The sequence below is a fragment of the Choloepus didactylus genome, chromosome 4, assembly GCF_015220235.1.
Source record: "Choloepus didactylus isolate mChoDid1 chromosome 4, mChoDid1.pri, whole genome shotgun sequence".
Classification (NCBI taxonomy): Eukaryota; Metazoa; Chordata; class Mammalia; order Pilosa; family Megalonychidae; genus Choloepus; species Choloepus didactylus.
Genome location: NC_051310.1, coordinates 95,954,140 through 95,966,749, shown reverse-complemented (window position 1 = coordinate 95,966,749; position 12,610 = coordinate 95,954,140). Strand labels below are relative to the sequence as shown.

General features: G+C 38.4%; 1 protein-coding gene across 6 annotated transcripts in view; it reads right to left on the bottom strand.

Annotated features, from left to right (window-relative positions):
• Positions 1 to 12,610, bottom strand: part of ADAMTSL3 (ADAMTS like 3) — a 389,485-nt gene that overhangs the window by 180,436 nt on the left and 196,439 nt on the right. For all 6 annotated transcript variants that reach the window (XR_005216378.1, XM_037833191.1, XM_037833189.1 and 3 more), the window contains one exon: positions 2,952 to 3,026. Coding sequence is in view for 5 of the 6 variants with exons in the window: in XM_037833191.1 (XP_037689119.1) it covers positions 2,952 to 3,026 (75 nt within the window). In the remaining variant the exon portion in view is untranslated. The remainder of the gene's footprint in view (positions 1 to 2,951; positions 3,027 to 12,610) is intronic.

Below are 12,610 nucleotides of genomic sequence, written 5' to 3'. Positions count from 1 at the left end.
ACTGACTGGTATGTTTATTGTAAAAATATCTTTATTCCAATTATTTCTAAAGGTTTCCACTTTTTTAGGTCACAAACGCTGGTTGCATACATAGAAGGTGTTTCTGACCCCAATTGTGTAAATGGGTAAACAGAGTCACAAGTGGGTGAATAAAGGCAGGTGAAATAATCTGATTAAATTGGAACTTATGATTCTGACCATTTGGATTATCAAAAGCACTGTGCCAGAATCCACAGTGAGGAAGAGGCCAGTACAGTACTGCAGAAGCTGAAATGTTTATTGATGGTAAATTCGTGGCTCCTTAGTCTGTGCCTCTCAAAATAAATGGCAGAAAAGGAGCTTGTGGTTTTTCAATCAATGACATATAAACAAAATATGGATCACCTTTATTAAGTTTCTTTTTCATTTTCTAGTATTCCCAAATCTACCAGTAGCCCCAGGTTGTGATGATGTATAAGGCACAGCTCATGAGAGCCGCACATACAACCCCTTCAGTTATCAGAGCTTTTGCTGACCCTTCTGAGGTTTCTGCAGCAAGGTGGCCAGTGTAGGGTGGAGACCCCAGGAAGCCTATAAACACCCTGCCACTCTGAAGGGAAAAGGAGGTGTGCCTCCTTCCCCACTGCTCACCGCCTGCTGTAACTTCTTTTTTTCTCCAGGCTTAACATTAGGCAGGGTTAGGAGTCAGGGCAAGGAGGGTGTTGGAAGGGATGATATGTAGCCTCAGAAGTGGAAAAAAAAAAAAACAGACTCAGAATCAGGATCCTCTTGAATCTCAAAATCTTCAACTCTGAATTGTGTAGTGATACCTTCAAATATTTTGATACCTACTAATTATGGTTAAAAGAAATGATGACTGGAAAGACAATGAAAGCTTCCAATTGAAGGGCTTCCATTGGGGTGTATTAGTTCAAGCTTCTTTCAAAATAGGAAAGGGCCATACTAATCATCTACAAGAAGGCCTCTTAAATTCTAAGAAGGCCATGAAAGTATTGTTAGGTACAGGTAATTAGCATTTGGCACAGCTAATGTCATTATAAATTTGCAAAACCTATACTAAGAGTAGAGCTGCATTTTAATTTAATGTGTACACTTTAGCATCGGCTTCCTTTGATTGATCTTTATGTACAGTATCCATTCTTATATTTATACATCTGTACATATGGTCATCAGACAGGACTTAGAGAAAAAAATCAATTCTCCCAAAATGATAGTGGAGATTTTCTGTTTGTGGCATCTTGGCTTCTCAAGTTCATTTATACTTAAACAGTTTATTGGCTGTTAATTTCAGAAACATATCTTTGTTATGAATAAAAATTAAGAAAACAGTTCCATAAATCAAGAAAATAAAAACTTCTATATTTAGATGTCCAGAAATGTTAAACCTAAAAGGAAGCCAGTTCCATTAGTCAGCAGAAGAGGATCATTTTCAGAAACCCTTCTAGGGCAATTGTGGGTTGGTCAGAAATGGAAATTTTCCAAACAACAAATCTGTTACCTTTGGACAAATGGGAACATATTTGAGCCCGGTTCTTGGAACAGTGCCAGTCTTGAGTATAAAGTTATTTTAATATGCCAGAACATATATGCATGTAAGTGAATGTTTTGCTTCAAAGTATTCACCTCTAAAGACTGTTCACTTATCCTGCTTTTAGAACTTATCAAACTGTTTTTGGAGCTGAAGTTTTGGGAATTGCCATAAGTATCATGCAAAAATCAGGCCCAGTCACTTCATTATTTTTGTTTGTTTTTTTAAATATCTTTATTGATATATAATTAACATGCCATAAAATTCTCCCATTTGAAATGTACAATTTAATAGTTTTAGTATATTCCTAAAATTATGCAACCATCACCACAATCCAAGTTTAGAACATTCTTGTCACCCCAAAATAAACCCCATATCCAATAGCAGTCAGTTCCCCATTTCATCCAACTCACTCCACCTCCAGTCTTTGGTACCCACTAATCAACTTTCTTTATAGATTTGCCTATTTTGGACATTTCATATAACGGAATCATACAATACGTGGCCTTTTGTGGTCTGCCTTCTTTCATTTAGCATGATGTTTTCAAGATTCATCTATGCTGCAGCATGTTTTAGCACTTCATTCCTTTTTATGGCTGAATAATATTCTGTATATACCACATTTTACTTATCCATTCATCAGATGGTGGACATTTGGTTTGTTTCTACTTTATGGCTATAATAAATAATGCTGCTATGAATAGTCAGCACATCATACTTTTGGATCCAAAACAGTATTTTACAATGTGATCACTCAAATGAGTCACAAAATTTGTATCTGAAAGCTTTTACCTGTTTCCAAAAATAAAATTTACATTGACAAGGATAAAGATTCATTGTCATCAAGTGCTGTGGACCTTAAAACCACTTAAAAAGATACTCAGAAATGTTTTGATGCTTCACTACAGAGACAGCCATGAATGAAGTGACCATTATATGGCTATAACCATTTTAGTATTTTTGTTAAGAAAAAATGAGTCACACTCTTTTAGTCACAATTCATATAATAAATTAAGGGTAAAAAAAGACTTTCCAGTTAATTGTGTGTGCTTACTGAACAAGGTGTTCTCTTACTTTGATAATCTTCTATGTTTAAATTTCATTTTTTTTCTATGCCAAACTGCTGAAATCTCCAGAAGACCCCAAATCCTAGTACATTCTTCAATAAAAACAGTTTATTTCACAAATAACTTCATTTCCTCTCTCCTGAGGGGATTAATCTCAAACTGGTAGACTTCCCGTTAGGGCAAGAGAACAGAAAAATTCAGGGTTTATATCCTTTCCCTGGCAGTACAGACTATTTCAGAATGGTGGGCAAAGTCTGTGAGATGTCTGTCTACATAACCATTAAAACAGACTAAGAATCCATTTTGGCTAAGTAAACTTTCAGGAAGTAAAAGGGTGAAGTTTAAATTCTACTCACAGAGATGTGCAGGTCCTTTCACTGTAATTCTCACACTTCGACTTCCCAAAGGAACAGCGATGGCATTTTCTTCCTCTAGGGAAAAACCGTAAGACCAATGTAAAACGTTTGTCCTAAAGGCCCCCTGTAAAGTGCTCAGAGCTATAGGGTATTTCCATTGGGGCAGTCAAGCAACCTTTGGAAAGACCTACTATCTATGAGGCACCTTAATATGGCTCACATCGTTTTATTTACATGCACTTTAAATAACATTAAAGAAAAGTTTAAAATAAAGGCACTGGCCTGACCCTTCAGCTGCCTTCATTCCCCACGTACCCCACCCCCACAAAGCCTCACTTGCCTAGATCGGGGCTTAGCCATCTATGGTCCTTTGGGCACATCTGGCCACGCCCACCCATTTACATACCACCTATGGCTGCTTTCCAACCTCAACAGAGTTGAGTAGTTGCAATAGAGACCATATGGCCTTCAGAGCTTAAAATATTTGCTATATGATCCTTTACAGAAAATGTTTGGTGATCCCTGGCCTAGATAACTACCTAGTGGAAATCTAGTCCTCATGGACATTTTTTCATACCATTACATATTCTGATCATTTAATTTTTATGGCTATATAATAATCTAAGCTCATATATGAAACTCTGCCTCACTAGTTCCCTATATGAATATTGAGTTTGCTCTAAATGATACTAGTACATTATCAATGATGGGAATTACTTCAAGCAAATGTAGTATTTTGTTTGTTTGTTTAACTCTGGAGAACAGTTTCATTAGGATAAACCCTCAGGAGTGGAACTGAGTTGCTAGGTAAAAGATATCAGTGCATTTATTGAATTCTTTTGTAACTAACACATTAATAAGAAAGTACCTATTTATTATAGAAAATTAGAAACTGCAGATAAACAACAGGAAAAAATGAAAACAATTTCTAATCCTACTGCCCAAAGATAATCACTTCTACTTCTAACACTTGGCAAATGTCTTTTCAAAGTTGTTTGTCTGAGATTGTGTGTGTGTGTGTGTGTGTGTGTGTGTGTGTGCGTATACTCACGCATGCACACACCTACCCCTAAACATCCATCAATATAGGAGGGGTTGAATAAACAATGTTATATGCATACTAAGGAATACTCTGCAACTGACAAAAAAAAAAAAACAATAAGAAGCCATATGACTTATTCGGAAAGACTGTCAATATATATTGATGAGTAAAAAAACAAGTTAAAACAACATATGGTATAATCCCATTTACAGTCATACAAAAGTATTGCATCTTCATGAACATGTTTATATGTATTTGTAGCAATACATACATATATATATTATATTACATTGTACTCTTTGTAAGTGTATAGAATGAGATTGTACACACATATTAGTGTATAAATGCACTGTACTGGGTAATTCCATATTAGTAAACAATAGAATAGGATTTTAATCCTTTAATCCTTTAAATGCATGGAAGAGTTGTCACTAAACCTTGGACAGCAGTCACCTCTAGGGTGGGGAGTGAGAGTGGGGGAGTGAAGGAGAATCTAATTCTACATCGAGTTTTCTATAATGAAAATGTATTACGAGTTACTTATCAGATAAAATTTTAATAAGCTAAGATACAAAAATAAACATCTTTTAAAAAGGAAGGAGGCAAGATGGCAGACTGGTGAGCTGTAAGTTTTAGTTACTCCTCCAGGAAAGTAGGTAAAAAGCCAGGAACTGCGTGGACTGGACACCACAGAGCAATCTGTCTTTGGGCATACTTCATACAACACTCATGAAAACGTGGAACTGCTGAGATCAGCGAAATCTGTAAGTTTTTGCGGCCAGGGGACCCGCGCCCCTCCCTGCCAGGCTCAGTCCCAGGGGAGGAGGGGCTGTCAGCTCCGGGAAGGAGAAGGGAGAACTGCAGTGGCTGCTCTTATCAGAAACTCATTCTACTGATTCAAACTCCAACCATAGATAGACTGAGACCAGACACCAGAGACTCTGAGAGCAGCCAGCCCAGCAGAGAGGAGACAGGCATAGAAAAAAAACAACACGAAAAACTCCAAAATAAAAGCAGAGGATTTTTGGAGTTCTGGTGAACACAGAAAGGGGAAGGGCGGAGCTCAGGCCTTGAGGCGCATATGCAAATCCCGAAGCAAAGCTGATCTCTCTGCCCTGTGGACCTTTCCTTAATGGCCCTGGTTGCTTTGTCTATTAGCATTTCAATAACCCATTAGATCTCTGAGGAGGGCCGTTTTTTTTTTTGTTTGTTTTGTTTTTTTAAATCCTTTTTTCTTTTTCTAAAACAATTACTCTAAGAAGCCCAATACAGAAAGCTTCAAAGAATTGCAATTTGGGCACCTCAAGTCAAGAGCAGAACTAAGAGAGCTCTGAGACAAAAGGCAATAATCCAGTGGCTGAGAAAATTCACTAAACAACACAACTTCCCAAGAAAAGGGGGGTGTCCGCTCACAGCCACCATCCTGGTGGACAGGAAACACTCCTGCCCATCGCCAGCCCCATAGCCCAGAGCTGCCCCAGACAACCCAGTGTGACGGAAGTGCTTCAAATAACAGGCACACACCACAAAACTGGGCGTGGACATTAGCCTTCCCTGCAACCTCAGCTGAATGTCCCAGAGCTGGGAAGGTGGAGCAGTGTGAATTAACAAAGCCCCATTCAGCCATCATTTGAGCAGACTGGGAGCCTCCCTACACAGCCCAGCAGCCCAGAACTGCCCTGGGGGGACGGCACTCACCTGTGACAGAGCACAGTCATCCCTCAACAGAGGACCCGGGGTGCACAGCCTGGAAGAGGGGCCCAATTGCAAGTCTCAGGAGCCATACGCCAATACCAAAGACTTGTGGGTCAGTGGCAGAGACAAACTGTGGCAGGACTGAACTGAAGGATTAGACTATTGCAGCAGCTTTAAAACTCTAGGATCATCAGGGAGATTTGATTGTTAGGGCCACCCCCCCTCCCCGACTGCCCAGAAACACGCCCCACATACAGGGCAGGCAACACCAACTACACACGCAAGCTTGGTACACCAATTGGGCCCCACAAGACTCACTCCCCCACTCACCAAAAAGGCTAAGCAGGGGAGAACTGGCTTGTGGAGAACAGGTGGCTCGTGGACGCCACCTGCTGGTTAGTTAGAGAAAGTGTACTCCACGAAGCTGTAGATCTGATAAATTAGAGATAAGGACTTCAATAGGTCTACAAACCCTAAAAGAACCCTATCAAGTTCAGCAAACGCCACGAGGCCAAAAACAACAGAAAATTATAAAGCATATGAAAAAACCAGACGATATGGATAACCCAAGCCCAAGCACCCAAATCAAAAGACCAGAAGAGACACAGCACCTAGAGCAGCTACTCAAAGAACTAAAGATGAACAATGAGACCATAGTACGGGATATGAAGGAAATCAAGAAGACCCTAGAAGAGCATAAAGAAGACATTGCAAGACTAAATAAAAAAATGGATGATCTTATGGAAATTAAAGAAACTGTTGACCAAATTAAAAAGATTCTGGACACTCATAGTACAAGACTAGAGGAAGTTGAACAACGAATCAGTGACCTGGAAGATGACAGAATGGAAAATGAAAGCATAAAAGAAAGAATGGGGAAAAAAATTGAAAAACTCGAAATGGACCTCAGGGATATGATAGATAATATGAAACGTCCGAATATAAGACTCATTGGTGTCCCAGAAGGGGAAGAAAAGGGTAAAGGTCTAGGAAGAGTATTCAAAGAAATTGTTGGGGAAAACTTCCCAAATCTTCTAAACAACATAAATACACAAATCATAAATGCTCAGCGAACTCCAAATAGAATAAATCCAAAAAAACACACTCCGAGACATATACTGATCACACTGTCAAACATAGAAGAGAAGGAGCAAGTTCTGAAAGCAGCAAGAGAAAAGCAATTCACCACATACAAAGGAAACAGCATAAGACTAAGTAGTGACTACTCAGCAGCCACCATGGAGGCAAGAAGGCAGTGGCACGATATATTTAAAATTCTGAGTGAGAGGAATTTCCAGCCAAGAATACTTTATCCAGCAAAGCTCTCCTTCAAATTTGAGGGAGAGCTTAAATTTTTCACAGACAAACAAATGCTGAGAGAATTTGCTAACAAGAGACCTGCCCTACTGGAGATACTAAAGGGAGCCCTACACACAGAGAAACAAAGACAGGACAGAGAGACTTGGAGAAAGGTTCAGTACTAAAGAGATTCGGTATGGGTACAATAAAGGATATTAATAGAGAGAGGGAAAAATATTGCAAACATAAACCAAAGGATAAGATGGCCGATTCAAGAAATGCCTTCACGGTTTTAACGTTGAATGTAAATGGATTAAACTCCCCAATTAAAAGATATAGATTCGCAGAATGGATTAAAAAAAATGAACCATCAATATGTTGCATACAAGAGACTCATCTTAGACACAGGGACACAAAGAAACTGAAAGTGAAAGGATGGAAAAAAATATTTCATGCAAGCTACAGCCAAAAGAAAGCAGGTGTAGCAATATTAATCTCAGATAAAATAGACTTCAAATGCAGGGATGTTTTGAGAGACAAAGAAGGCCACTACATACTAATAAAAGGGGCAATTCAGCAAGAAGAAATAACAATCGTAAATGTCTATGCACCCAATCAAGGTGCCACAAAATACATGAGAGAAACACTGGCAAAACTAAAGGAAGCAATTGATGTTTCCACAATAATTGTGGGAGACTTCAACACATCACTCTCTCCTATAGACAGATCAACCAGACAGAAGACCAATAAGGAAATTGAAAACCTAAACAATCTGATAAATGAATTAGATTTAACAGACATCTACAGGACATTACATCCCAAATCACCAGGATACACATACTTTTCTAGTGCTCACGGAACTTTCTCCAGAATAGATCATATGCTGGGACATAAAACAAGCCTCAATAAATTTAAAAAGATTGAAATTATTCAAAGCACATTCTCTGACCACAATGGAATACAATTAGAAGTCAATAACCATCAGAGACTTAGAAAATTCACAAATACCTGGAGGTTAAACAACACACTCCTAAACAATCAGTGGGTTAAAGAAGAAATAGCAAGAGAAATGGCTAAATATATAGAGACGAATGAAAATGAGAACACAACATACCAAAACCTATGGGATGCAGCAAAAGCAGTGCTAAGGGGGAAATTTATAGCACTAAACGCATATATTAAAAAGGAAGAAAGAGCCAAAATCAAAGAACTAATGGATCAACTGAAGAAGCTAGAAAATGAACAGCAAACCAATCCTAAACCAAGTACAAGAAAAGAAATAACAAGGATTAAAGCAGAAATAAATGACATAGAGAACAAAAAAACAATAGAGAGGATAAATATCACCAAAAGTTGGTTCTTTGAGAAGATCAACAAGATTGACAAGCCCCTAGCTAGACTGACAAAATCAAAAAGAGAGAAGACCCATATAAACACAATAATGAATGAAAAAGGTGACATAACTGCAGATCCTGAAGAAATTAAAAAAATTATAAGAGGATATTATGAACAACTGTATGGCAACAAACTGGATAATGTAGAAGAAATGGACAATTTCCTGGAAACATATGAACAACCTAGACTGACCAGAGAAGAAATAGAAGACCTCAACCAACCCATCACAAGCAAAGAGATCCAATCAGTCATCAAAAATCTTCCCACAAATAAATGCCCAGGGCCAGATGGCTTCACAGGGGAATTCTACCAAACTTTCCATAAAGAACTGACACCAATCTTACTCAAACTCTTTCAAAACACTGAAGAAAATGGAACACTACCTAACTCATTTTATGAAGCTAACATCAATCTAATACCAAAACCAGGCAAAGATGCTACAGAAAAGGAAAACTACCGGCCAATCTCCCTAATGAATATAGATGCAAAAATCCTCAACAAAATACTTGCAAATCGAATCCAAAGACACATTAAAAAAATCATACACCATGACCAAGTGGGGTTCATTCCAGGCATGCAAGGATGGTTCAACATAAGAAAAACAATCAATGTATTACAACACATTAAAAACTCGAAAGGGAAAAATCAATTGATCATCTCAATAGATGCTGAAAAAGCATTTGACAAAATCCAACATCCCTTTTTGATAAAAACACTTCAAAAGGTAGGAATTGAAGGAAACTTCCTCAACATGATAAAGAGCATATATGAAAAACCCACAGCCAGCATAGTACTCAATGGTGAGAGACTGAAAGCCTTCCCTCTAAGATCAGGAACAAGACAAGGATGCCCGCTGTCACCACTGTTATTCAACATTGTGCTGGAAGTGCTAGCCAGGGCAATCCGGCAAGACAAAGAAATAAAAGGCATCCAAATTGGAAAAGAAGAAGTAAAACTGTCATTGTTTGCAGATGATATGATCTTATATCTAGAAAACCCTGAGAAATCGACGATACACCTACTAGAGCTAATAAACAAATTTAGCAAAGTAGCGGGATACAAGATTAATGCACATAAGTCAGTAATGTTTCTATATGCTAGAAACGAACAAACTGAAGAGACACTCAAGAAAAAGATACCATTTTCAATAGCAACTAAAAAAATCAAGTACCTAGGAATAAACTTAACCAAAGATGTAAAAGACCTATACAAAGAAAACTACATAACTCTACTAAAAGAAATAGAAGGGGACCTTAAAAGATGGAAAAAAATTCCATGTTCATGGATAGGAAGGCTAAATGTCATTAAGATGTCAATTCTACCCAAACTCATCTACAGATTCAATGCAATCCCAATCAAAATTCCAACAACCTACTTTGCAGACTTGGAAAAGCTAGTTATCAAATTTATTTGGAAAGGGAAGATGCCTCGAATTGCTAAAGACACTCTAAAAAAGAAAAACGAAGTGGGAGGACTTACACTCCCTGACTTTGAAGCTTATTATAAAGCCACAGTTGCCAAAACAGCATGGTACTGGCACAAAGATAGACATATAGATCAATGGAATCGAATTGAGAATTCAGGATAGACCCTCAGATCTATGGCCGACTGATCTTTGATAAGGCCCCCAAAGTCACCGAACTGAGCCATAATGGTCTTTTCAACAAATGGGGCTGGGAGAGTTGGATATCCATATCCAAAAGAATGAAAGAGGACCCCTACCTCACCCCCTACACAAAAATTAACTCAAAATGGACCAAAGATCTCAATATAAAAGAAAGTACCATAAAACTCCTAGAAGATAATGTAGGAAAACATCTTCAAGACTTTGTATTAGGAGGCCACTTCCTAGACTTTACACCCAAAGCACAAGCAACAAAAGAGAAAATAGATAAATGGGAACTCCTCAAGCTTAGAAGTTTCTGCACCTCAAAGGAATTTCTCAAAAAGGTAAAGAGGCAGCCAACTCAATGGGAAAAAATTTTTGGAAACCATGTATCTGACAAAAGACTGATATCTTGCATATACAAAGAAATCCTACAACTCAATGACAATAGTACAGACAGCCCAATTATAAAATGGGCAAAAGATATGAAAAGACAGTTCTCTGAAGAGGAAATACAAATGGCCAAGAAACACATGAAAAAATGTTCAGCTTCACTAGCTATTAGAGAGATGCAAATTAAGACCACAATGAGATACCATCTAACACCGGTTAGAATGGCTGCCATTAAACAAACAGGAAACTACAAATGCTGGAGGGGATGTGGAGAAATTGGAACTCTTATTCATTGTTGGTGGGACTGTATAATGGTTCAGCCACTCTGGAAGTCAGTCTGGCAGTTCCTTAGAAAACTAGATATAGAGCTACCATTCGATCCAGCGATTGCACTTCTCGGTATATACCCGGAAGATCGGAAAGCAGTGACACGAACAGATATCTGCACGCCAATGTTCATAGCAGCATTATTCACAATTGCCAAGAGATGGAAACAACCCAAATGTCCTTCAACAGATGAGTGGATAAATAAAATGTGGTATATACACACGATGGAATACTACGCGGCAGTAAGAAGGAACGATCTCGTGAAACATATGACAACATGGATGAACCTTGAAGACATAATGCTGAGCGAAATAAGCCAGGCACAAAAAGAGAAATATTATATGCTACCACTAATGTGAACTTTGAAAAATGTAAAACAAATGGTTTATAATGTAGAATGTAGGGGAACTAGCAGTAGAGAGCAATTAAGGAAGGGGGAACAATAATCCAAGAAGAACAGATAAGCTATTTAACATTCTGGGGATGCCCAGGAATGACTATGGTCTGTTAATTTCTGATGGATGTAGTAGGAACAAGTTCACTGAAATGTTGCTGCTATATTATGTAACTTTCTTGGGGTAAAGTAGGAACATGTTGGAAGTTAAGCAGTTATCTTAGGTTAGTTGTCTTTTTCTTACTCCCTTGTTATGGTCTCTTTGAAATGTTCTTCTATTGTATGTTTGTTTTCTTTTTAACTTTTTTTTTCATACAGTTGATTTAAAAAAGAAGGGAAAGTTAAAAAAAAAAGAAAAGAAAAAAGACAAACAAGGAAAAAAAAAAAAAAAGATGTAGTGCCCCCTTGAGGAGCCTGTGGAGAATGCAGGGGTATTCGCCTACCCCACCTCCATGGTTGCTAACATGACCACAGACATAGGGGACTGGTGGTTTGATGGGTTGAGCCCTCTACCATAAGTTTTTCCCTTGGGAAGACGGTTGCTGCAAAGGAGAGGCTAGGCCTCCCTGTATTTGTGCCTAAGAGTCTCCTCCTGAATGCCTCTTTGTTGCTCAGATGTGGCCCTCTCTCTCTGGCTAAGCCAACTTGACAGGTGAAATCACTGCCCTCCCCCCTACGTGGGATCAGACACCCAGGGAAGTGAATCTCCCTGGCAACGTGGAATATGACTCCCGGGGAGGAATGTAGACCCGGCATCGTGGGATGGAGAACATCTTCTTGACCAAAAGGGGGATGTAAAAGGAAATGAAATAAGCTTCAGTGGCAGAGAGATTCCAAAACAAGCCGAGAGGTCACTCTGGTGGGCACTCTTATGCACACTTTAGACAACCCTTTTTAGGTTCTAAAGAATTGGGGTAGCTGGTGGTGGATACCTGAAACTATCAAACTACAACCCAGAACCCATGAATCTCGAAGACAGTTGTATGAAAATGTAGCTTATGAGGGGTGACAGTGGGATTGGGAATGCCATAAGGACCAAACTCCACTTTGTCTAGTTTATGGATGGATGTGTAGAAAAGTAGGGGAAGGAAACAAACAGACAAAGGTACCCAGTGTTCTTTTTTACTTCAATTGCTCTTTTTCACTCTAATTATTATTCTTGTTATTTTTGTGTGTGTGCTAATGAAGGTGTCAGGGATTGATTTAGGTGATGAATGTACAACTATGTAATGGTACTGTAAACAATCGAAAGTACAATTTGTTTTGTATGACTGCGTGGTATGTGAATATATCTCAATAAAATGATGATTAAAAAAAAAAAAGTGCACTGATTAACTGAGACTAGAAACTGAACAATCAAAGGCAATATGTGGATGTGGTTTAGATCCTGAATCAAACTAAATATAAAAATGAGACATAATATAAAAATACATCTCGGGGACATTTAGGAAAATTCAAATATCGCCTGAGTATTAGAAAATATGAAGGAATTATTGTTAATTTTGTTA